This window comes from Dromiciops gliroides, chromosome 3 (assembly GCF_019393635.1).
Source record: "Dromiciops gliroides isolate mDroGli1 chromosome 3, mDroGli1.pri, whole genome shotgun sequence".
In the NCBI taxonomy this organism is placed as follows: domain Eukaryota; kingdom Metazoa; phylum Chordata; class Mammalia; order Microbiotheria; family Microbiotheriidae; genus Dromiciops; species Dromiciops gliroides.
In genome coordinates, this window is record NC_057863.1 from 647,788,925 (window position 1) to 647,814,882 (window position 25,958).

Here is a 25,958-nt window from a genome sequence, read left to right on the forward strand (position 1 = left end):
CCCTGCTGGTCAGCCCTGGGGACAGCTGGCCATCTGAATGGGCGTGCCTGTGTGACCTCAGTGTCAATGGAGGCACCCGCTTCATTCTCTCCCAAAGGCTCCCTCCTGAGGCCTTCAGCAGAGGCCGAGGCCCAGATAAGAGCAGGGGCCACCCCAGCCAAGGGCTCCAGGCAGCTGTCCAGCAGCCCACAGGGGCAGTGGGCACAGGCAGGGAGAAGGAGGAGGTGCCCTGGCGTAAGTTAAACACCCATATGAATTTATTAAATCCAGAGTCTGTGTTGGGGAGGAGGGACGTGGGAAGGGATGAGAGATGGATCTGGGGTTCAGAGGGAGAGCTCTTGGGGCTTCACCCCCCTCCCAGCCCACCTCCCCGCCATGATGCAATGGCTTACAATGATTACAGATGGCGCTGGACCTGACAGAGGGACAGACGGACAGGCAGGGGACGCCCCTGCTCCCCCACTCCCAACACCCCCCTTCCCGCCCCTCCTCTTCCTTCTCAGCCCACACATCACAAGAGGGGAGCGTCCCCTTGACCCCTGCCAGCTCCCTCCCTCCCCGTCTGTCCAGGGCAGGGGGGATGGGGTCACAGTGAGCTGGGGGTGGGAGATGGGAAGAATGCTGGTGGCCAGGGAAGCCAGGGGAAAGACACTAATCCTTCTTCTTGTCCTCTGCCGGTTTGGGGGCGGGCCCCTGGTCCTGTCCAGGGAGGGGGCCATCCCCACTGGGGGCTGTCACTGCTGTGTGCGCCTCCCCACTCATTCCAAACTCATTCACCCGCGTGGGATCCACCCGGTATATCCACCGCTGATAAAGATAGATGAAGAAGACCACATCTGGAAGAGGGGAAGGAGAGAGACCAGTGGGGGGGGGGGGAACGGGCCAAGCTGCCCTCCCTCCCCCCTTAGCCAGGACGGCTTCCTGGGGACAGAAGTTCTCCAGGACCACGGATCTGGGGAGGGGAAGGAGGGACCTTCAGAGGCCACTGGGTATAAAAGCCCCTCCTTCCCTGGCCCGGGAAGGGGACTGCAGGGACCAAGGCAGGATCTGCAGCCAGCTCCTTGGCCTCCAGAGCTGATCGCTGCCCTCGGCCACCCTTGAAGTGCGACTTTGGAGCTCCCAGAAGAGGCCCCAGAAGAGGCCCTCAGCCATCTGGACAGCTCCCCTGGGGCAGAGGCCCCGTGGGCAGCACGTCCAGCCCTTGCCCCAGCCCCGCCCGCCCTGTCAGTGCAGGGGACACAGCAAGTGTTTAGAAAAGATTTAGACTGAATGCCCTCCCCACTTCTCACCCAGCCCCCGGCTCCCCGTCCCTGCAGGCCGGGACTCACCGTCGCGGAGACAGCCGATGCGGTACATCACGGGCATCTTGATGACAAAGGCAAACAAGTCGTCGATGAAGGTGTTGAGGGCTTTGTAGGTGAGCATGCGCCAGGGCAGGTGAGCCACCGACTTGAGCTTGTAATTGATAAAGAGCTGGGGCGTCATCGTGATGAAGCCTGGCATGGATGGGAAAGGGGCAGGTGAGAGCGCAGCCAGCGTGGACTTGGCAAAGGGTCTCACCCCTCATCTGTACCATCCTGGGCTGGAGCAGACAGCTCCGGGGGCCTTCCCAGACCTAGACAGGGGCCAGCGCCTACACTTTACAGATGGGGAAAACGAAGCTTGAAGACCGTTACCGGCTCATTCCAGGTGTCTGCCGAGGACGACATCAGCCCCGAGACCTTAGCGGCTACAAATCCCCCATTTTACAGATGGAGAAACTGAGGCTGGAGGGGAGACTGCCTCGCCCAGTAAGACTGGTCTCTCACCAGGGCTCCCCCATGCAGTGCCCTGGCTACCACGCTGAGGATGTGTGCCTGAGGTTAGTCTGGCCGAGTGCACGTGGCCGGACGGTCCCACGGTCTCGGCCGGTCTCCCCAACCCTGGAGAGCCACCATCTCCAGCACATCCCAGCCCTCCGGGCCCGGGGTCTGGGCACTTCCTCTTATCTCAGGGGACCCCAGAGCTCAGAGCTGCAGCAGGGTGTCAGGGTGGGATGGCCATGGGGGGCCAGGCCTCCTGAGCCCGAAGCCCCTGCTGGGGCCTCAGCCTCCCACCCACTGTCTGTCCTAAGCCCCACCTCAGTGTGGGCAGGGCTACCCGTGGGCTTCTCAGAGTTCTCAGTCTACTCCTGGCCACAAAGGCCTTTGGACAAACCTACCCCGGGACTGAGAGTCCAGAGGGTCTCAGCGCCTCCTTGGAGGAATGAGTAAACAAAGGGGAGAAAGGGAGGGGCCTGGCCAGAATCCTGGCACCAAAGCCGGCCGCCTCCTTCCTCCTCGGGCCAGGAGGGGGTTGGGGGGGCTGGGACTCACCGAAGGTCAGCAGGAAGCCGTAGAGCATGCTGAGCACCCAGGAGTACCAGCCCTTGTGCTCCATGTACAGGAGGCTATACACAGCATAGCAGCCCAGGAGGGGGAACAGGATCCAGGACAGGTACCTGAATGCCATCTGCAGGAGGGGAGAGGCGGGGTGTGAAGGAGGCCCCCCCCCACCCCCACCACACCCACACTGCCTCCCTAGCTTGGCAGCCCTGCCCAAGGGACTTCCCAGGTAACTCGAGGACGCGGCTTCCTGGCCCAAGCAGGCTGGAAGGGTGCGCATGTGTGTGTGTATCTGGTGTGTGCATGTGTATGTGAGTGTGTGTGTGTGTGTGTGTGTGTGTGTGCGTGCAGACCCCCCAATATACTCTCTTACAGCCTCCTCCAGGGGGCCCTTCCTGGTCCTTCCCCACCCCAGCCCTGTCCTGTGCAAGGCCCTGTAGCCACACTCACGTCATCGTAGATCTTGGTGGACGACTCTATATACGTGGACTTGTCCTTGAAAGTCAGGCGGGGGAGCACACCGGCCACCTTGTTCTCCCGGTCCAGCTGGAGTTGGGGGAAGAAAAGTGAGTGGAGGGAGGACCAGACCCAGTGAGCCCCAAGGGGCTCCTCTTGTCCCAGAAACCCCCCAGTACAAATTCCCCCAATCCTCAGGGAGGGGTTCTGGAAACTCCCTGGTCCCACGCTGGGGGCACCCTCAGCGGTGGGGCTGGGAGTCGGGATCCAGCACCATCCCGGCACAGTGGGGGGTCCTTACCCTGACATCCATGACCTTGGTGATCTTCCACAGGTCAATCAGGACGCCAATGAAGACGCTGACCTGGACCACAAAGTTGGTCTCGTTGTCGAGGATGTAGAGAAGGACCACGAGGGACTGGAACACGCCAAAGAAGACGGAACGGACAGAGAGGCCCTCGAGGGACTGCCGGCTGTTCCAGAACTGGATGTCTGTGAGCCCAGGATGGAGGAGAGTTAGGGAAGGGAAGGCTGAGGGCCTGCCTGGTGGCCCCCACTCACACACCAGGCACCCTGGCCCACAACGTTTGGGATGGGCACTCTGGGGCTCCCCCTGGCGCTGGAACCGTGTCCCGGTAGAGCCGGGAGCCAAGGCCCCGGAGTTCCCCTTGGCTCAGCAGCTGATTCCCTCATCTCCTGAAGCCTTGACTGGGGGTGGGGCCGGAGCCTCGTCTGCCCTCTGCCTGGAAGCACCCGCCTGTCACCCCGCCCTTCGGCACCCCCTCTCTTTAGGGACTGCCCTGACCAAGTCTCCTGGAAGCCACAACCTGGTGGCATCGAACTTCCAACCATCCTGGAAGCTGCCAGACTCTTAGAGGGGAGATCTGAGAGAAGGGGCTGCATGCTCCACCCCCCAGACCACAGGCTCCTCAAGGCAGGTAGGGGCTTCCTCTAGGCTGGGGGGGGAAGGGGCCCTGGCCTGTGGCTTAGGCAGCCCCACCATCAAGGGCTCCTACCGTTCTTGAAAGCCAGGAACTCAAAGACACTGTGGACGATGGAGACGATGATGGTGAGGGCCAGGAGGTAGGGGTTCGTCTCGAGGAGGGCCACCTAGAGCAGGCCGTGACAGAGGGTCAGTGGGAGTGCGGGCTTCTCCCGGACCCGGGCCGGAGGGGCCCTTCCCCTTCCGTGGTCCCTTGGCTGTCTGGGCCATCCCTGGACCCCGAGCCCAGGGGACACAGAGAGAAGGGCGAGATGAAGGAAAGTCAGGGAGAGGGGAGGGGAAACTGAGGAGGAAAGGAGACAGGAAGGAGCAGGAGCATTTCTTAAGCAGGCACCTACTACGTGCCAGGCACTGTGTTAAGTGCTTTATAAACATTATCTCATTTGATCTTCATAACAACAATCCTCGGAAATAGGTACTGTTATGCCCATTTTATGGTTGAGGAAACTGAGGCAAACAGAGGTGAAGTGACTTGCCCTGGGTCACAAAGCTAGACTTGAACTCAGGTCCCAACACTCTATCCACTGCACCAGCAGCTGCTTCATGAAAACCCCCCCAAAAAGTGGTGGTGGGAGAAGGGGGGGGGTGTCCTAAGCCCCACAGAAGCTGAATGGGGCCTGTCTAGGAGGCCCCCCGGCCCCGGCCTCCTCCTCCCCTTCTCAGGACGAGGCTGTGGCCCGGGTGGCACCACTCACCTTGACGGAGTCCTGCTCCTCGTCTGACTGCTCATACAGGTCCTCGCCCAGGAAGTTCCAGGGGGACCGTGTGCTCTGGGCTGCGTAGAGCTGCCAGCGCCACAGGGACAGGGGGCAGAAGGAGAGGCGCAGGGGCAGGCTGGCCAGCGTCTCGTTGATGGGGTAGTAGTCTCGCTGCAGGTTCCAGTAGTCGTTGAAGTAGATGATGGGATAGTAATCCCCACTCACCGCGTCAAACTGCACATCTGCGGGGGGTGTCGCAAAGGCCTGGTCAGGAGAAGGGGCCCCGCGAGGGGCCTGCAGCGGGAAGGGAGTCTCACAGCAGCCTCGTGTGGGCCAGAAAGCCCCCCCCACCCTAGGCTGCTGAGTGCCCAACAAGCTGAGATCATGGCCAGGAAGGACGAGCAGCCGGGAAGGCACCAGCAGCTACAGCCAAGCCCTGGGTGAGCAAAGGCCCCCTACCACATGGGTGGGCACCTCCTCCAGGGAGCTGCCTGGAGTGGCTGGCTCACGGTCAGGCAGGACTGGAACCCAGATCTCCTGGATCCTACCCATGAGAGCGCGCTGCCCCTGACAGGCACAATGCACATCAATCTTAGTCCAACACAAAGTTCTGAGATTGGGAATAGGGAAGGAGGGGGCGGCTAGGTGGCACAGTGGATAAAGCACTGGCCCTGGATTCAGGAGGACCCGAGTTCAAATCTGGCCTCAGACACTTGACACTTACTAGCTGTGTGACCCTGGGCAAGTCACTTAATCCCCATTGCCCCGCAAAAAAAAAAAAAAAAAAGGAATAGTGAAAGAAAGACCCAGTGGGCCCTAAGGCGGCCTCCTAAGGCCCCAGGAGCAACCCCTGACTCTGCTGGGGGCCGGCAGGAGGACAAAATTGGGGGAAGAAGGGCAAGTCATTGTCGAGGCTGGCCCCCTCCCCGCCTTAGGACAGGCTGGCAGAGGGATTGGCTCACAAGGCCCTGGAGCCTCCAGGGGAATTAGGACCCAGCAGAGAAGAGGGCATGCTTACACTGGTCCAACGGTGGTGGCACGCTGCCTTTCACCCAGGGCGTGTGGTCATCTACAATGTTGATGGTGAGGTTGGGGTGCCAGTGGGAGATGACCTCCACGGGGCCAAAGTCTTCTGCTCGCTGTGGGGGCAAGAAGACACGTGACACTGAGTTGGGAGGGGGCGAATCTGCATCCAGAGGCAGCTAGGGCAGAGTGCCTGCCCCTCTCTGGGCCCTCCCTGCCCTTCAGGGCCCTGAACCAAGGGTCTCCCAGCCCAGAGTTTTCTTCCCCTATTATTAAACAGCAAAGCCTAAGTGTACCAGCAATCCTCGGGACAGACAGTCACTTTATCCCAGGGCTGCAGGTTCTGAAATACCATTTACATCCGACCTAACTGAAATCGCTGCCCCCCATACCCTAGCATACCACAGATTTGCCTTACTCTTGGGGTGCCTGTATTTCAGGGTGAGTGGTTTTTTCTGCTTCTCTGCATTTGATTTTATGTTCTTAAAGCCTTTAATTGGAACAGGCTGCCCTGGGTCATCAGCCTGACCACTGAAAGTGGCCTAGGACCCACACATGGGGACCATGGCCCACCTAGAACCTTCTCCCTTCTCTCACCATACCCAAGGTCATTTATTCGTCACTTTCACATCACCAGCCTCCTCAGCTGGTCCTCAATCGCACATTGCCCTCCCCAATCCAGCTGCCCAACGGCTATTCATAAAGCAGGTCTGAACCTGTCACCTCCCAGCTTCAAAGCCATCGGTGGCTCCCCAGTGCCTCAGTAATAACTACTAACATCTGTATAATAAGAGGCAGCATCTGGCATTGAAGAGAGGGCAGACCTGAGAGCCAAAAAGACCCAAGTTCAAGTCTTCCCTTGGAGGCTGAGTGACTGCACCTCAGTGTTCCCAGGCCACTCTAAAGAATAAGGGCGGGGGAGGGAGGCAGCTAGGTGGCGTAGTGGATAAAGCACCAGCCCTGGATTCAGGAGGACCTGAGTTCAAATCCGACCTCAGACACTTGACACTTACTAGCTGTGTGACCCTGGGCAAGTCACTTAACCCCAACTGCCTCTCCAGCTCTTCTCTCTGCCCAAGGAGAGTGGGGCGTGACTACCTTTCCTTCCCTTCACAACTTTCCAGAGGTGAAATGAGCAGAGAAGCTCCTCGAGGGGCTCTGGCTACTCAGGCGGAGAAGGCGAGAGGAGCAGGGGAGGAGAATGCTGGGGACTCTGCACCAGCTCCTTGGGCTCAGAGGCTCAAGCATGGGTCATGGCTTCCAGCTCCAAAGGGCAGCCAGCAGGGATGGAAGTTCTGGAGACCACAACTGACCAGAGCTTCCTGGGAAACTGAGCTCAGCTCTGGGCAGCAGAATTGAGGAAGGAGGCTGATGTACAGACAACTGGGGGTGTCTGGGGCAGAGAAGAGAGACCTCACGGGCACCCAGAAGCTGCCTTCAGACATGTTCAAGATTGTCTTGGGCACGAAGCATTTGATTTACCCTAGGTGGGCCAGAGGGCAGAATAAAGGACAAAGGCTGCAGAGGAGCCCCGAAGCTCAGAGCAGGTAGGAGGGGAGCCTTGCTGACCTCTGGGCCTGGCTGCCCCAGCCGCACCCTCCTGCCTCCCCTCTGGAAGGCCCGACTTCACAGGGGACACCGGGCCTTCCTCTACCACTCACTCAGAGCCCACCAAGAACTACCACCAAGGCCTCCGACCACACAAGGTCCTCACTGTCCAGAGGTGAAAAGGAAGGCCAGAGAAGGAAAGCCAGAGAGGTGCCCCTGGCGGGCAGCCTCCCAGTCGTCCTCCCCCAATTACCTTAATCATCTCTGGGTCAGCTTCTGTCTCTCCCGTCAGCAGGTTCTTCGTCTTCTGAAATCGCCTTCGCTTATACTTGTTGATCACTTAGAGGAAGAGCAGGGAGAGGGAAGGAGACAAGACTGGGAGGGCAGCGGACACCAGGTTTGGAGTGTGGCCTCAAGGGGGCCACATGGCCCCAAAGCAGCCTCGCTCCCCAATCTTACAGGGTCCTAGAAGGCCTAGCACCCCCACCACACACCGCAACAGGCCCCCCGGGTGGATCCCTGCCTTGGAGCCCACTGACACCAGCATTCCTGGGGCCTGCCTCCCCTGTCCTATTCTCCACAAGTTCTGCCCCCTTTCTGCCCTGTGCCCCCAGCCAGACCCCAGGCTCCTTCTCTCCTCTGGGACCCCAGGCTGACAGATCCCCCCACCCCCACCCCCACCCCAGCCCGGCTCTTCACCCTCTATGGGGCACTTTCCAAACTCCTCAGCATGACTGACATTGAAGGCTATCAATGTCCTCCCCACCTACCCAACGGCTCAAGGAATATCTGTTGAATTGAATTGCATCTTGGGGTCTTCCCCAGATCTGTCTTTTGGTCTGATTTCCCCAAGAACAGGCCTCTTCTTCCTTCCCTCACTGACTCACTTCTCCCCAAACCTGCTCTCTGGCTGGCCACCCTGCCATCTCTCGCCTTCAGTTCCCCAACCCCAAGCAGGGATATGCTAGTGGCTTCTGGGGCTCACCTCCCCTCCCAGGACACAGAGGAGGAAAAGTCCTGTCTGTCCTGTCTGGGCCTGGGGACCCAGGAGCCCACCTGCCGCGCCGCCCCCCCCCCCTCCCCCAGCTCAGCTGTTAGGAGCCGGGCCAGGCGGAGCCTTACTTCGTGATGTGTGCACGGTGGCCAGCCGCCTGTACAGGGCCTTGTGTTTGGGGTCTGGGTGGAAGCCGCTCTTGGTGAAGTACACGTGGATGTACATGGAGCCGTTCTGCTGCACGCTCTGCCAGACAGACGGATGGGGTAGGATGAGAAGGACAGGCAGCTCAAGCCACCCCCTCCCCGGCACACACCACTCTCTCCTCCCAGGCCCCACACATCAGCAGAGCCTGGTCACACGGGGCAGATCCCTCGCCCCATCTGGGCCAACTTCTTCAACAATGAAATGGGACAAAAGCTGCAGCCTGACCCTGGCTCAGCCGTGACGGAGGACGACAGTGCAGAGCTGTTCACCCTACAAGGCGCTGCGGCTGCTGGCTCCCTCACCTGGCAAATGGGCATCCTCCAGCCCTCTTCAGCCTGGCCAGGCCCCCTGAGGATCCCCCGGGCGGGGGGGTCCCCCTCAGCACACACTCAATGTGACCAAGCAGGCCTGGGGGTCGGGGAGGAGCCCATGGGACAGGCCACCCCCATATCCGAGCAGCTCTTTCTCCATTCCTAAGGGCCCCAATCCGATGGCACCCGAGCCTGGGAACCACCTTGGATGCCAGGGCTTCTCTCCACTGGCCCATGCCCCTGGTCACCACTAGGGTGAGTCCCACCCACGCTACCTGCTCTCAGTCGCCTGTCTAGCCCATAATCAGACTGAGCTGGGAAGGAGTTTGCCCGAGGTCAAAGAGGCAGGACTCACCCTCCCCACCAGGTTCCCCGCTTCCAGCTCCAGGGATCTCACCACTGCTCCTGGCTCGCAAACTCCCCTCCCTTTTTATAGATGCCCAGGCTACGGCCTCATACTAAAGCCTCACTGGGGTCTCCATCAGCAGACACCATGTGCAGGCCACCCTCCCTGCAGCATCTCTACCTGGGATAGCATCCTCTGCCGTTGAGGCCCACCGCTGGGCTGGAGCCTCAGAGGAGCCCCTCTGACGCCCCCCAAGCCCAAGAACTAACCCCCCTCCCCAACACACACATCTCACTGTGCACATTCTCAGCCCCACAAAGTCTGTGGGACCCAGGACCCACTGACTATGAACTTCCTGAAGGCAGGAATGCAGCCTATATCACAGCAGGTGCCCCAAGGCTCAGCCTGAACCCTCTGTTGTCTGCTCACAATGTCTGTCATTCCGCCACTCCCTCACACCCTCAAAACTGAACCTGGAGTCAGGAAGATCCGAGTTCAAATCTAGCCTCATACATTTAGTAGTTGTGTGCCCCTGGGCCAGTCCCTTAACCTCTGCCAGCCTCAGCGGCCTCATCTGTAAAACGAAAATCATAATAGCCCCTACTACCTTACAGGGTTGTCTCCTGGACCAAATAAGAGAAGTGCTTTACAAATGTCAGTGGAGCAAAAAACATCAGTGACTGCATCATGTCGTTGTTATTACTCTTATGACTGTTGGCACTTCCCTTGCCCTCCAGTGCCTCAGGTCCTCACCCCTCCCTGCTGCAGGGCTGCACTTATCTCCCTTCCCCACCCTGAGCTCTTGGCCAGAGGCCTGGTACCTGAGGCCCTTGCTGGTCAAAGCCCAGCCTGGGGGACCCTTCCGGGGCAGGCCTGAGAAGCCACTCCTTCCTCTCACTGAAAGTGGAGGCCATGCCCTGTGAGCTCCCAGGGCCAGCTCCTCTCCACAGACCGGCCCTGCTTGGCACAGCCCTGACCTCCAGCTGCCTGGGAGCCCTCTTAGAGGGGATCGTCCAGTAGACATGCTGACAGATCCACCTCTTTCCCCTGGAAAGCCTTTGCCTAGTCCTCCCTCCCCTCCGACTGTGCAGGGCACTGCCAGGCTCCTGGATGGCCAGGCTTGCACCGTTGGTGGGACCCTGCACTGCTCCCCCCACCTCCCACTTCCAGTCTGCTACCCAGGCCTGGCAATTGGATCTTCCTATGAGCTTCCCCACAGGTCCCTGCTCTCCTCCCCTCACACCGTGCCTGGACCACATCGGAGCCTGCTCTGTCCTCACTGGACTCCAGTCCACCTTTCACTTAGCTGTCACACACCTTCCTGAAGCACGGTTCTGACTCCCTATTATCCATAGTCCTATTCCATCAACTGCTGTGGCTCCCCATTACCTTGGGGATCAAGGATAAAGGCTACTCTTTGGCTCTGAGGGGGCCCTTTACACCTCCCTTCTTCTCACACCAGTGACACTGGCCTCCTCCTGGCTGCTCCCCCTGCCTGGACCTCTCCTCTGCCTCCCAGGTTCCCCGGCTCCTTTCAGTGCCCACCCCCCCCATTCTAGCTTGTTTGGACAGGGCTGTTTGCACATCATCCCTCTGCCAACACCAGGAGCTCCTTGAGGGCAGGCACTGTTTCTTGGCTGTTTGTGTTCAATCATTTGCAGTCATGTCCAATTCTTTGTGACCCCGTTTGGGATTTTCTTGGCAGAGATCCTGGACTGGTTTGCCATTTCCTTCTCCAGCTCACCCGCCGCCAACAAGGTGAAGTGACTTGCCCAGGGTCACAGGCCAGGCAGCTTCTGAGGCCGAATTTGAACTCAGGAAGATGAGTCTTCCTGACTCCAGGCCCTGCGCTCGGTGCACTTTGGCGCCACCTGGCTGCCCTAACCACTATTTTTGTGTATCCATGTATCCCCAGGCTTAATAGGATGCCCAACACACAGTAGGTGCTTCATCAGTGCTTCTCTAACTTGGCCAGATCCAACCATGTACACATACTCATAGGGCTCGCCCACCTTCAAGTGTTCTACTGTGATAGAGACTGAGTCTGCAATGGGACCAGGCTAGGGAATTGCCAAGGGGCCAAACTCTGTCCTTCCAGTATGGGCCAGCACCTTCTTTGCACCCTGAACTGAAGAGACTAAAGAGGCCCAGGAGGGGAAGGGAGCACACATGCAGGCGGCTCTGCCCAGGGTCCCCTCTCACCGGCGGGATGTCCAGCTCGGCGTAGTGCTCGTAGCAGCCGTCCGCATTCTCCCCGCTGGTCCAGTCTCCGTAGACAAGGTCTTGCTGCTCCCAGAACAGCGCGGAGGTGGTATTGAAGTCTGTAAAGTGCTCATGCTCGGAGATGTACACGTGCAGGTTCTGTGGGGGGAAGGCCTCAGTCCAGAGGAGAGCCAGGGCCAGGCCTCCTCCTCCTCCACCCCAGGGGCTCACATGCCTCCCTGGCTCTGGCCTTCTTGGCACCCCTAACCAGGCTCCATCTTGCTCAGGTGGGTCCCTCCTCACCCCTCCCTGCGCCGCTGCCAAGAGTAGACTGCCTGGCACAGAGTTCATGGAAGGCCTGTACCAGCAGGCTCTTGTGCCCAGTGGCCATGTACGCCCCCTCAGGTCTGCCTCCCGGGAGCCTTCTCCACTGCCCAGGCCTATGCTGATGCTTCCCACCTGTTACCCTTCACTCCTCCCCAAACTGCCCTGTACTGGCCAATCCACAGGCATGGAGCTGCCTACCCAGGGGACTCTTTGTATGAGGGTTTGCTGAACTGAACTACTTCTTGATGAACTCAATCTCCAAGTTCCCCCACAACCTTCCCAGGGCCACCTTAGAGGCAGATGCAGAGGGAGGAGCCCTTTCCTCAACCAGGGGAACGCAGCCTGCTGCCCATTCCCACCCCTCCCCAGCGGGGGCCTCTCTCCAGCCCCTAGCCGAGTCCCTTGCCTCTTTACCATTAAAGTGTCTTTTGGGAAGAGGTTGCGGCTGGGGACCCGGGGGGCTCCCCCAGGGCTGTTTGGATCCTGTGGTGCCGGCCCACGACGAAACCAACAGCTGATAGCCCAGATAATGAAGATCCTGAGGATGAGGAAGAGGAGAGAGGTGAGCGAGGCACAGCAGAAAAGGAGGAGCAGATGTGGGTACTGTGGGGGGGTGCCGCCGCATCATATGCCAGGTCTTGGGGGCCTGGGCTAGTCACTGACCTCTCTGAGCCACCTCCCTGAGTGAGGGCCGGAGACACCACAAGAAGCCCCCGGCCAAGCTTAGAGGGCTCAGGACAGAGCCTGCAGCAGGGAGGCCCAGAGAAAGGCATGCTGGGGTGTGGAGGGCACTGAGTGGGCAAGGACACTGCCCACAGGCACGGCCAGCTCTCTCTCTGCATGATACTGCATGGCTTGGAAAAGTGCTAGAGAAGCCTCAATCACTGCCTTTGTGCTGTGGCCACGGGGCAGCATCTCTGAGCAGGCCTTAGAGGGTCACACAAGATGATCTCTTCCAGCTCTTGCCCACTGAATCTGACAATCTGGAAGTCAGGTCACCAAAATCCCAGGGAGCCATGGCTTTGTGGGTGCACAAGGCCTTGAAGAGACCCCAGAGCCACCAGCATCACCCTCGGCTCCTCCCAGCAGCCCTCCCCGCAACCAGCAATGGCCACAACACTCTCCCTGCTCATCTTCCCCTCCTGGGAACCCCAGCGCCACATTTGCTTGAGGCACTGCCCTGACTGAGGGGCCCTCCCTGCCAAGACTGCTTCGGATCTGCCGGGCCTATGTCCTGGACAGACTCACACGCACATTACCAAGTGATCAATCTGGGGGCAGGTAGATGGTGCAGTGGATAGAGCACCGGCCCTGGAGTCAGGAGTACCTGAGTTCAAATGTGGCCTCAGACACTTAACACTTACTGGCTGTGTGACCCTGGGCAAGTCACTTAACCCCAATTACCTCGCTAAAAAAAACCCAAAAAAAGCCCCAAGTGATCAATCTGTCTGTGTCCATCTATCCATCCATCCTCCCACCCACCCATCCCTCATCCACCCACCCACCTCTGTCTCCCTCCCTAGCTGGGAGGGAATGTATGCTTTTTTTTTTTTTTTAAAGTGAGGCAATTGGGGTTAAGTGACTTGCCCAGGGTCACACAGCCAGTAAGTGTTAAGTGTCTGAGGCTGGATTTGAACTCAGGTACTCCTGACTCCAAAGCTGGTGCTCTATCCACTGCACCACCTAGCCGCCCCTATAATGTATGCTTTTAACAGGGCTAAGAAGAGTTTGTTTAACACAACTATACATATTTGTGATGGGCTTTGTTTTCTTGTCTTCTCACTGGGAAGGGGCAGGGAAAGAATTTGGAACTGAAAAAAAGAATGAAAAAGTCTGTGCTTTTTAAAAAAGAAATAAACAAACAAAAAGGACCTACATGGGGGGGAGATTGGATGGAAGCAGGCCTGGTTCCTGCCTTGGCTCTGCTGCCCCCCCAGCCCTTGGCGGGATGCTGGGGCTGTTTCCTTTGGTCCTGCTCACCCTGGGGGCCAGCACCAGAGCAGAGACAAATGGCTGGTCGAGCAGCCAGGCCAGAGGTGGCACAGCCCAGGACCTCAGCCCGGGTTCCCCCACTCCCGGCAGAGACACGGCCTGGCCTTAAACCCTGGCTCTGCTGCCTTCTACAAGCTCGCTGGGCCTCACTAGAGCTGGCCTCCCCCCATCCTGGGCATCCCCAGTCCACAGAGGCCTTCTCAGGTGCTCCACTGCCTGAAGGGTAGATGAGGGGCGAGGGGCCTGCTTTCTGGTGACCATGGCCTTGGGAGGGCCCCGCCTGCCAGGTGGGAGGCACAGACTGTCTAGCTCCACACAGCAGCCTCGCCCAGTCCTCTGGGGCAGGAGGCTGGGTGGGGCCTTCCTGGGCAATGCCTCCCATCCAAGGGGTACAGCACAGAGAACCCTGAGGGCCCAGGTGCAAATCCTGCCTCTGACAGTTCCTAGTCAGGTGACCTTGGGCAAATCACTTCACTTCCTTGTCTATAAAAGGAGAGGCTGGATGAGTCCTTTCCACTCTGGATAGAGGACCCTGAATGAGGAGAGGAGGGAGGGAGGGGACAGGGAGGTGGTGACAGCAGACAGGTCCCCAGAGGCTTTTCCCTAAATACCCAAGAGGCTGAGAGAAACCAGGTCCTCCCAGCAAGGGACATGCCCCGAGCCACCAGGCAGAGCAGGATCAGAGCCGACCACAGCCCCAGGGCTTCCTCTCTAAGACTGAGGGTGTCAGAGGGGTCCGGGAAAAGCCACCTACTTGGCGGATGGGAAAACCAGAGCTCTGGTTCTGTGGCTGGTGAGGGGTGAAGACAGGGTGCCTCGGGGGGGTTATGGGCAGAGGCCCAGGGTGGCAGAGCTAGAGGGAGCCTGGCGACCAGTGGCCACACCCCTTGTGGGGATAGACAATCGGCCCCAGAGGGCCCTGGGGGACAATAACAATCCCAGCAGCCTGCTCTCCTCCTGGCAGGGCCAGAGCACCAACACCAGTGTGTGTGTGACTCGCAGTGGAGGCTGAATGGGTCAGCCAGGAGGGGGCCTGGCCCAGGCTCCTTCCCTCTCTGCTTCTCCAGTAGGGGGCTTCTGTGGGCCTCCCCCCAGCACCCGACTGCAGGCCCCCCTCCACTTGCTGACTCACCAAGTTCCCTCCATCCTGTTTCAGAACCTCAGCCTCCTGTGACCCTCCCCTCAGACCCCGCTCCTCACCCTGTGGGTCTGTCCTAGCTGGGTCTCTGCTCTCACTACAAAAATCCTACCTTGACACCACCCCCTCTTCACTGAATCACAGAAGGTCAGAGTTGTCAAGGACTTTAGACCCCACCAGGAAAATAGCGGCTCACCCCAAACTTTTCAGCCTGCTCTCTGGATTCCTCACCAGCCTGGGCCCTGGGGCTCCCCTTCTCTGTGCTTTGTTCACACTCTTCCCCCCAGGCTTCTGACCACCCCCCATCTCTGCCTCCCTTCAAAGCCCAGCTCTGATGCCTTCTCATCTGGGCAGCTTCCTTAATCCCCCCACCCTGAGCAAGAGGGATTTCCTGCCCCTCAAACTCTTCACAGAATTTACTCCCTGATTCGTCCCTGTTCACACCTTTCCTGCTACGGTGGAGCATAAGCCGACAGCAGGTGTCCCCTGGGCATCAGAGGGCACACAAGACATTTAACCAGTGGGAGCTCAACTACACTTCCCCTCTGTTTTACCTGCTGGACACCCACCCAAGTGGCGTGGCCTCTCTGATGTGTCTCACGAAATCCAACATGACATGACACAGCACGGGGGCCATCTCTACCGGCTAGCCCTGCCTGTCTGCTCTGCTCCCAGAGGACAGGAACCACGAGCCAAGGCTGCCTTGGTTTGACGAGGGAGAAGCCCACCGGGAATCTGGAAGCAGGATTTGCCCAGGAGGGAGGAGAGCACCTACTCACTGTCAGCAGGTCCCATTTTAAGGTAGGAGCAACTGAGGCCCAAGAGAAGAAAAGGCGCTAAGGGGCTGGTGCCTGCACTCCTCAGCCACAGCACCACAGAAGGCAATGGAGCAGGAGGAGAGAGCCAAGGCCCCAGCGGACAGAGGCGGCCACGAACCTCCCCTGGGACTTGGCCACATCTTCTCCATCAGAGCCTTAGACATCCATGTCAGAGCACCAGGTCTGGGGTCAAGAAGACCCGAGTCTGGGGGCAGCGAGGTGGCGCAGTGGATAGAGCATCGGCCCTGGAGTCAGGAGGGTCTGAGTTCAAATCCGGCCTCAGGCACTTGACACTTACTAGCTGTGTGACCCTGGGCAAGTCACTTCACTGCTGCCTGCCTCAGTTTCCTCATCTGTTCAATGGGAATCATAATGGCTCCTGCCTCTCAGAGATGAGGATCAAAGGAGATCATGTCTATAAAATGCTCAGCCCAGTGCCTAGCACACAGTAGGTGCCCCATTAATCCTCCCTACATCTATAAAATGTGAGGACTTCATGGGGGGCTATACGCCACCCCAGCCGGCTTCCCAAGTCATTGGCACTTTGTCCTAAGGGCTGTTCACCACCCGCTCCAGGAGCTGTGCCCAGACTGAGGCTGCCCAGGAAGAGGCCCCACCCACAGCGCTTCTCCAGAGTTCAAAGGGCCCCTGGGAGCCAGCTGAGCCCAGCCCTGGCAGGTGACACACGAGGGCACAGGCCCAGGTGGGCAAAGCAGCAAGAGCAGGGTCTGACTGGAGCCTGAGCCACTTCTAGCCCGTCCTAGAGCATTGAGTCAGTCCCTTCCCTAAATCACAGGTGCTCCTCTGGAAACGACCTGGAGAGATAGCCAGAGATGATGCCAGGCACTAACACCACACCGTCCACTGCTCCAGGCCTCAGCTTCCAAAGCCCACAAAGGGAACCCCTTCTGGAGCCCAGGAGCCCACAATCAGCTGCTGCTCTCTCTCTCTCACACTCACACACACACACACACACACACACACACACACGCACGCGCACATGCCACAACACACTATCTTTACTCAAAGATTTGGCCCAAGCTGGTCTCATACAAAGTCACCAGAGGGCAAAGCCCCTCTCTGCAGACCCACAGTGCTGACCGCTCCCCTGGCCCATGGGTGCCGGCTCCCCAGAGCAGCAGACTCAGGGTCATCGGCAACGATCCACACTGGTCAGATCTCGGGGTTTATCTCCACAGCCCTTCCCTGGCGGCTCCTCCATCCAGAGTCACCCCCTAAGCCAAGTGCTCAACCCTCCTGCCAGATGTGTCCTTGATTCCCAGTCAGGTGCTCTGACCCAGAGTCTGCTGGGGAAGCCAGCCCAGCCTGACTTTCCCCTGCCTCTAGCTGAAATCAGGCCTCTCCTGCAGTTCTGCAAGAGGTTATTCTGTGGAGGCGCCCCTCCCTCAACGCAGCTCACTTCTTTCTCTCCACTTCCTCCGGGATCCTCAGGCTTCAATGGCTCCCTATCACCTCTGGGAGCAAACAGAGCTGCCTCCTCCCCAGCTGGGCCTCAGCCTCCTGCCCAGGCTTTCTACAGGAAGCCCTTCTGGACACGCCCCTCCAGCTTCTCCCACTCACTCTGGGCACATTCACGCATCATCACCACCTCCAGTGGCCTGGGAGCTCCTGAGGGCAGGAGCTGTCCCAGAGCAGGCCCCAGGACCATGCGTGCTGACTGGTCAGATGAGGATGCTGGAGACTGCAAACTCAGCCCGAGTCAAGAGCAGGACCAGACGTTACAAATGCTAACAGCCCCTTGGGCTGCATTATTCCAAGCCAAGCATCTGGAGCAATGGAGGGGGCGACACCCCGGCTATGGCACTGGCCAAACAATGTCTGGAACCCTGCGTCCAGCTCAGCCCCACATTCAGTGAGGGACGCAAAGGAGCCGGGCCACCCCATGGAGTGTGAGGATGATGGGGGACAGAAAGCATGGACACTAGAGGAAGTCACGGGCTAGCTGGTGGGGGGGCTGTCACATGGATGGGGGGTGGGGTGGGCTCCCACAGGAGGGAGTGAGCTCCCCATCACAGGAGGCATTCAAGAAGAGCCCATCCTATCCCTGACAATCCCTGCTGGGAACGTGGGGGAGGGAAGGGCCCTGCTGAGGCTCTTGCTGGCTGGAAGGGCTCCCTTCTCTCCCCAGACCCTCTGGTTCACCAGCCAGGAGGCCCCTCACCTGAACAACACGCCTTTGATGACCTGCCAGGCATTTGGAGCAGCCTGCGGGGCTCGGTTCTGTTGCTGGGTATCTGTGGGTGCATCTCCCGCGACGCTGCCATTGCTGGTCACCTGTGGAAGCCAGGATAAAAGCCAGAGGGCTCAGTGTGGAAAGGCAGGGGGACACTGAGGGGAAGGGAGGGTTGGCCTGGCATGCCCCACCAGCCTGGCCTTTGAGGCCTCCCGGCCCTCTTATCCCAGAGAGGCCTGGGTACCTCCTGGATAAAGGAACTCCTCCCGCCAGTGCATGTCAGCCCCCTGGTGGTCCCCCGAGGCCCAGCGCCCCCAGGTGAAGCACCTTGTGGGGGCTGCGCGTGGCTTCCAGACCAGCTCCCTAACCAGAATACCACACTCCGTCTGCCCCAGCTTAGTAAAGCAGCAGTGAAGAGAACAGAAGCAGAAGCTTAATGACAAAACATCCAGAACAGCTGCCCTTGGCAGCCACGTCTGGTGGGGAAGGACTTCCTCCCAGGCCCATTGTTACTACCTGCGTCTTACAGCTAAGGACACTGAGGCTCCAGGAGGGCTCCAGACCTGCCAGCGGCCTCACAGCTTCCACTGGGCAGTGCCGCCTCCCTGCCCAGTGTCTCCCCCCATCCCTGCAGGCCCTGCCTCCCCAGGGAGCCCTGCCAGGCGGCCCCCCATCCAAAGCCCAGGACAGCCACTCGCCCCCATGGCAGGCTGGACTGCCGAGCAGGAGGAAGGTCGCTTCCCATCCCTGCAGCCATTTCCTCATAAGGCTCGTGAAAAGGGCCCAGGCCGGGAAGGCGGAAGGTCTGCTCTCCGGGCCGGCCTGTGCCCAGCCCCTGCAGGGGGACCTTGGCAAGGTGCTTTCTCTGGGGCTTGGCCTCATAGGACTTAGGGAGCATCCAACTCTCCTTTTATAGCAGTGGCGGCCACTGAGGTCCAGGGAGGGGCAGGGCCCCAGGCTGCTGCCACTGTGCTGAGTTACTGCTTGAGCTGACCTTGAACAAGTCCTGAGGCTCCTCCAGGTGGGAGTCCTCCCCCCAGAAGTGGGCCTGAGGCAGGACTGAGGCTCCCTGGGCGGGACGGCCAGGGAAGGAACCTTGCAGCAGGGAGCTTGGGGATACACCTGGGCTCCTGGGAGAGATCAGAGAGCCTGCCTCTCTCTAGACCCAGGAAGTCAAAGCTAAGTGTCAAACAGAAATGACTTTCTCAAGGTCACTGAGGCAGGATGTGAATTCAAGGCTTGTTCTCAGCATCTGCTCAGGCCTGTCCAGGCTGTGCAAGCTGGAAGGCCTCAGGTGCTCAGAGGTGGTCATGACCTTCACACTTACGACAGGTCGGGGCTGACCAATGCTCTCCTTTGACAGACGGAGGCACCGAGGCTCAGAGGAAGGTGGGGATTTGGGCAAGGTAACCCCACCCAGCAGAGCCTGGGCCTGAATCCTGGTCCTGACTCCTGACCCTCCTCTGTGACATTCAAAAAACTTTTTCCAAACTGAAATTTTCAAAAAATTGTTCTAGAAGAAAATCCTTTTCCATTGTCTAGAGAAACCTGAAGGAGGGCACTCTGAAATCTGGGTTCCCTTGTAGACATGCTGTGCCTTCAGTCCAGCTGCAGAGGGACAGGGGCCCTGCCCTGCCCCCCATCCTCCTCCAGGCCCTTAGCCCCCACCTGCCCCTGGCCTGACACTCCCCACAGCTGCTACCTTCCTGCATTCTGCTCCCATGATGCCTTGTCATTTCTGGCCTGGAGGGAGGGCTGTGGTCTTAAACATGCCAGGCTGGCCACCTCCTTCCAGATTCTCACTCAGGCCTCCTCCAGGAAGCACTCCCTGGCCCCCCTCTCCCCTGCCAACCCCGGCCCCAGGATTTTCTCCCAGCTCAGGTCCAGCTGTGCTCTTGCCAGACTGGGCATCCCAGCCCATTCCTGAAAGTCATGTCTCCCTGAACTAGCCCCCAGGTCCCCTCATCACAGGCCCTGGACACTTATTATTCTGTCTGTCTACCTCCTCATGGAAGTGAGAGCCCCCAGCGTTCCCACCTGCAGGGCAGGGACTTTCCTCATGGTCTTCTGATTCTCCCTCCTGTGCATGAGAACAGAGTAAGGAAGACAGACTGACCCACACCAGGGGCAGGCCTGGCATCTGTACCCTCTGATTTCTCACTCTCCAGGACACTGCTATGACCACCACAGGGATAGAGGGGAGAACCCTGGGCTTGTGGCCACCTGACTTACTTGGGGATCTTGGGCAGGACGCTCTAGGCCTGTTTCCCTATGAGGAAAATGGGCCTGGAGAGCAGAGGCAGCATGAGGCATGTGACCTTGGGTAAGTTCCTTGAGTTTGTGGGGCCTGTTTTCCCTTTCCTCTGGGCACATTCCTCCTCCCCAGCCTCCTGGGAGTGCAGGAAGACCCCCACACCCCTTGGAGCACAAGCAGCGGAGGCTCAGCTAGTGTTAATTGGCCAGCTGAGTCCACTCCATGACATCTGGCCTAGACTTTCTTATCAAAAAACCCCCAAACAGAAGCCCCGAGTGTTTGTGCACGACCAGTGCTTTCTGGGGCCAGACAGACACTATATGGCCACCAAGGAGAAAGCCCTGAACCAGCTGAGTGACTGTGGCCAGGCCGTGGCCCCCCAAATCAGCTCGGAGGGCGGGTCCTGACTTTCCACCCTCCGGATGCCCCACAGCAATTCCCCCCTTTCCAAAGCCCCTGATGATACCCCAAGGCTGTCCTGCTTCAGGAAGCTATCCTGAGACTCTGGTGACATTCAGCGCACCCCCCCCCCAGGCATTCAAGACTTCCAAAGCCTTGCTCCAACCCTTGATAATGCTTTTCTCCCCAACACTGGTGCCCTCCCCAATCCTCAAGTCCTAAGTCTTCGGAGGCCTGTGTTCTCTCTCCTTCCTTCTCCATCCCTCCCTTTCTCCTCTACCTCTCCCCTCCTTTCTCTCCATCCTTCCCTATTTCCCCCATCTCTGTCTATGCTCCGAGCTCCCAGGCCCCTCACTGGATCCTGAGCTCACTTACCCTGGGAGAGGTGTCACCTTGCCCTAAGGTGGGGGGTTAATCCTGTCTCCCCAGACATGAATCAGCCCCCTCCTACTTGGGCACAGAGCTGGGCCCAGGGGCCATAGTATGGGCTAAGCTTGGCTGGACGTCATGAGGCAGAGCAGCCAGAGCAAACACACAGGACATGAGATGGAGAAAGGTTACTGACTCCCTAGATGCCCTCAACCAAGTGTCTTCCCCGCTCCAGACCTCAGTTTCCCCCATCTGTAAATCGAGAGGAAGTGAGCAGATCTCAAGGGATGCTGAAGCCCTGGGGACGCTCCCACGTGGCTGGGAACCACCTTGGGGCAGCTGCCTGTCCTCATCAGGGCACGATGGGAGGGGGGGGAGCCTGATGTCCCAGTCCCCACCTTTTAAAACAGGGGAGGGGGCTCCTACAGGTGAGAGGATGAACTGTGGGGGGGGGGGACCACGAAGAGCTTTGAGGAAGGATGGGTTCCAAGGGGCAGGGCCAGGAAAAGGAGAGTCAGGAACCGGGCACGCAGGTAAGCGGGCCCCAGGAGGGGCCAGAAGGGGACGTGAGGAGGGGCCGCCAGCTCCACTGCCCTTGGTCGCGCGGAAGGGAAGGGAAGGTCCGCAGGGAGCAGAGGGAGGGCAGGAAGAGGAGGACCCCGATGGAGGGGGCCGAGCCGGGGGGCCGGCCGGCTGGACTCTGGAGCCCCCGGACCAGTCGCTGGGCCCACAACACCTGTAGTGCCACCAGGGTCACGGGGAGCTCGGGACTCGGCCCCGTCCGTCCCTCTCTCAGCCATCCCCTCCCCCCCACCGCGTCCATCGTCACTATACGGTCCGAGGAAGGCGCACAGGGACGAGATCGGATCCCACGGGGGCAAACGGATTTGGGGGGCCCGCAGCAGGTGGGCGAGGGCGGGCGCGGGGCTTCCCCGGGGTCAGGGGCTGCCTAAGCTGAGCACACCAGGACACGGGGGGATTTTTCTACAAAAGGGGCCCTGACGTGGGCGGCACACCTGGGAGGGGGAGGGGAACACGAAGCGAGGGTGGAGGTGTGGGGGCAGCCTCGGGGAGACCCTCGCACCCTCAGGGCGGGGGCAGAAAGCCAAGGAAGCCCTCGGGCCAAGGCGGCCGGGAGGACCAGGGGCTGGCCTGGGGCGGGCAGCAGGTGGGAGCCACGGCCGGGCGAGAGGGAGACAGACGCTGGGGGAGGGGCCCCGCCTCGTCGCTGGGGGTCGGAGGCGCGCCCTGAGGGGGGGGTCGGGAGGGGGTCCGGCGGACCGCCGGGAGACGCCGCGGGGCTCGGGCCCGGCGCGGGAAGGGCCCCGCTGGGGAGGCCGCGCTGTGCCGCACCGGGCCGGGCCGCGCCGAGGCACCGGCGGGGTCGTCCGCTTCCCTCCCGCCCGCCGGACCGCCCGCTTACCTGCCCGGAGCCGCCTCCGGTCACCGTCGCCGCGGCCGCCACTTCGCTGGGGCTCCCGTTCGCCTCCTGCGCAGCCGCCATCTTCCTGCTCCGTGTCCCCGCCCCCCACAGGCCCCGCCCCGCCGTGCCGCGCCCGATCTCGCGAGAACTGCGCCGGGCTGCCGGCACCCGTAGGGAGATCCAACGGGCCACCGTACTCGGCTCAGAGTCCCGCCGCCCGGCGTGAGCGCGTACTCTTCGGAGGCCACTCCCCGGTGCCTGGGGACGGAAGCCGCAGCCGGCCGCCACCCGAGTCCCTCGTTGTCAGGCGCCCTTTCGGCAACCCCTCATTTTCTAGGCCCTGTCTGATCTCGTCTGGCCGGCGGCCACCGTCCACTGCCCCCCCTCGGCCACGCCCCCGACCGTTTTCTGTCGCGCTCTCCGCCTCCTTCCCCGCCCCTGGGGAAGGGGGCAGATCCTTTCCCGGGACCCAGCTTCTAACCTGCCCATCCGCCACACCCCCGTTCCCTTTTCCCTTTCTGCGAGAGACGCAGCCCACCCTCCCAACGGTGGGGTCCCTTCTCAGCCACCGTCTGACGCGCCCTGAGCTACGCCCCCGCTGGTGGTCACGACCATTTTCCCTCCTCGCAGCTCCTCTCCCCTCCCCCAGACGCTTAGTCCCTTCGCGGCCACCGTCGAAACTCTCCTTTGACCACGCCCCCGGCCGACGCAACTCGCGATGTCTGTGCAGTCCCTTCCCGGCCACCTTACCACCCTCGGTTAGCCGCAGCGATCGGCAAATTCGTTTCACGTGCTCTTCTCCCCGCCCCGCCCCCCCCACCCCGAGCAGCCGTAGGTTAATTTACAGGCTGGTCCTCGGGGAAGCGCACGCACTTAGGGACTCCTTACCCAGCGTGACCACCATACAGAGCCGATCGCCCAGATTTCCGTCCTCTACGTCCGTGAGAGAGGACTATCCGGTCACTCTTCCTCTAGTACAATCCTGGCCGGCTTCTTGGAAGAAGTGGCCTTTCGTTCTTTTTAATTCCACGTGGAGCCGTTTGAAAGGAGAAGGGAATAGAGCCCCTCAGACACGTCCCCGGGAAGGAACCTTCATTCCTCTGCCCCCCCCCTCACCCCCCCCCATCCAGGCTTTTGCTGTGTGGCCTTGGATAAGCCCCTTCCCTTCTCCAGTATTAGATCCAGTATTCCGGTCCTCTCCAAACTCGCTGGTTCTGAATAGCCGGGGGCTCTTACAACAAGGAAAGCTCAATGGACTAATTTCCTTTGTGCGCCTCCCAAAACCCAGCCTCATTTCTCCCACCCCTGGGCAGAAGTGGGGGGGGGGTCCTTTGAAAGCCACCCAGCGGTTTGAATGGAGATTGCCCTGGGGGCTGATGGAAGGGGGCTCCCTCCTCCCTTTCCCCCCGCTCCAGCATTGGAAGCCAGAAGCCTCCTTTACCCCTTGGGAAACTAAAAAGGCAGCTTCCCTGGAGGCACCTCTGTTTCCACGGCACTAAACATCCTATTACTCTAAATGGGAATAATTATTTGGGGCCTCGGTGGGAAAGGGGGCTAGAGATTAGGATCTAGGGGAATAGAGCCAGAATAAGCCAAGAGTTATGAACTGTGTTTGCTGTATCCCCAGGTAAAGGGCGTAACTCTTGAGTGAAGCTTGGACGCTGCCTGGACAACTGTAGTGCAAGTGAGCCTGGCCAGCCGAGCTTTGACTGCCCCCTGGTGGTGTCAACTGTCCTGTGCCCCGTGCGGGGGAGGGTCATCTAGACCAGAGCTTCTTAAACTTTTTCCACTCGAGACCCCTTTTCACCCGAGACATTTTTACTCGACCCCGGGTTTATAGGTATATAAAATAGGTATATATGGGGGCAGGTAGGTGGCGCAGTGGATAAGGCACCGGCCCTGTATTCAGGAGGACCTGAGTTCAAATGTGGCCTCAAACACTTGACATTTAACCAGCTGTGTGACCCTGGGCAAGTCACTTGACCCTCATTGCCTCGCAAAAAAGAAATAAATAGAAAAAAAAATAGGTATATGCAACCTTTTACTGTTACCAAGTTTTTATCAACCTCCACATTTAGTTATGAGACCCCCAGTTTAAGAAGCTTTGACCTAGACTTCCTTACTCCTGTTTTGTGGCCCTCCAGTAGTTTCAGTCATGTCCTACTCTCCCTGACCTTATTTGGAATTTTCTTGGCAGAGATACTGGAGCAGTGTGCCATTTCCTTTTCCAAAAAGGAAACTGAGGCAAACAGGGTTAAGTGACTTGCCCCCAGGTCACACCTCTAGAAAGCGGCTGAGGCCACATTTGAACCCCAGTCTTCTTGATTGCCAGACCAGGGCTCCATCCATTGCCTCCCAGCTGCCCCCACACTGCTCTATCATAGCACTTTGAAACATCCATAGCTTCCAGTGCTAAAAGTACTTCCAACACTGTAAAATCCAGTGAACTTTGGGGGAACAATCTTAGAAACTTAATTTTGCAGTTTGGTGAACTTGAGGGCTTAAAAATGTTTCCTTTGGGGACAGCTAGGTGGCGCAGTGGATAGAGCACCAGCCCTGGAGTCAGGAGTACCTGAGTTCAAATCTGGCCTCAGACACTTGACACTTACTAGCTGTGTGACCCTGGGCAAGTCACTTAACCCCAATTGCTTCACTTAAAAAAAAAACATTTAAAAAAATGTTTCCTTCTAGGTGAATTTTTAAATTTTGTTACCCTTATTTTTCACAGTTCTTTAAAAGAATTCCCCTGCAGCCCCAGTTTAGGATCTGCTGTTTACCTAAGTGAGCATGGATAGGTTATACCACTGGAAGCTGAGAATTCACCTTCCCAGTCCTGAGGAAGACAGAAAGTGAGCTCACACAGGGGTGTGTGTAGGCCTCCATCAGTTGCAGATGACCATGGATCAGTGCCTTGAAGAGCCACAGGCCACAGTGTGGCTGTACAGTCCGATACAGGAGCCACAGCTCCTGAGTGACTTATAACCGGTAACTGCCAAATCCCGTGTTGTATCTACCCCATGAGGAGTAGCTGGAGTGTCCTCTCCAGGGCGCTGGCCTGGGTGGATCAATTGGAAAACAAGCTGTTGCCCATGCAGCAGGTTTTCCCTCTCCACAACATTGGTGGATCCAAAGGAGAGGCAGAGCCAGTACAGTTTGGCACCAGTGCCTCTGCAGGAGTTGCCAGAGGGATGTGATGTCCAACATCCAGCTGCCTAAGGGACTCTGTCTCCTGATTTTTCCTCGGGGTTAACTCCTGAAGCCTTTCCCATATATGGGTGTAGCCGCAAGGCAGCCGAGCTTTAAAATCAGGGTTTCCTTCCCCTAGGCGACTTGCCTGCCAAGACTGATGAGTCCTACCTGCCAGGGGTAATGCCACTGCTTCCTTCACATCACTCCTATATGGTCCTCTTCTCTCCTCCAACTGCCTCATGCCCCGACTGTTGCAATGGCCCAATAGCCGGATGGTTGGTTGGTCTCTCTCCTTATCTCTACCTCCTGACTTCCTTTAAGTCCCAGCTAAAGTCCGACCTTCAACAAAGAACCTTCAAAATGTTCAGACCCCGGAGTGAGACAAGCCCAGACTCAGATGGAGTGGCCTACTGAAAACCTGCATAGGAATGGGACCGTGGGACCATTCATTCCGCTCAGAAAGACAATGAGCCGAGCAGAGGTCATGGCCTCATGGCACAAGAAGACCACCAGCCAGTGGCCCACCTATCTTCTGCATCTATTCATCACGGCCCATCTCGAAATACTCATGTGGACTTCGTTCAGCAGATACTTCGGGCCGCTGTCTAATCTTCAGGAAATAGGAGTAGAAGTCATTGAAAAACGGGGGTTTGGGGAAAGGCAGCGAGCTCCCAAACTCATGACACAATCACTCCAAAAACCAT

General features: G+C 59.0%; 2 protein-coding genes across 2 annotated transcripts; both read right to left on the bottom strand.

Annotated features, from left to right (window-relative positions):
- Positions 1 to 235: 235 nt before the first annotated feature.
- On the bottom strand, positions 236 to 22,202 carry CLPTM1 (CLPTM1 regulator of GABA type A receptor forward trafficking). Its single transcript, XM_043991752.1, has 14 exons — positions 22,066 to 22,202; positions 17,609 to 17,721; positions 11,893 to 12,016; positions 11,152 to 11,310; positions 8,214 to 8,331; positions 7,345 to 7,430; positions 5,539 to 5,659; positions 4,518 to 4,762; positions 3,836 to 3,929; positions 3,121 to 3,311; positions 2,814 to 2,909; positions 2,355 to 2,490; positions 1,329 to 1,496; positions 236 to 836 (listed from the first exon to the last, which is right to left on the bottom strand). The coding sequence occupies exons 1-14, from the start codon at positions 22,144 to 22,146 to the stop codon at positions 652 to 654; spliced, it is 1,917 nt and encodes a 638-aa protein (XP_043847687.1). The 5' UTR covers positions 22,147 to 22,202; the 3' UTR covers positions 236 to 651.
- LOC122748233 (translation initiation factor IF-2-like) lies at positions 22,169 to 25,495 on the bottom strand. Its single transcript, XM_043993906.1, has 2 exons — positions 25,423 to 25,495; positions 22,169 to 22,860 (listed from the first exon to the last, which is right to left on the bottom strand). The coding sequence occupies exons 1-2, from the start codon at positions 25,493 to 25,495 to the stop codon at positions 22,268 to 22,270; spliced, it is 666 nt and encodes a 221-aa protein (XP_043849841.1). The 3' UTR covers positions 22,169 to 22,267.
- Positions 25,496 to 25,958: the final 463 nt, after the last annotated feature.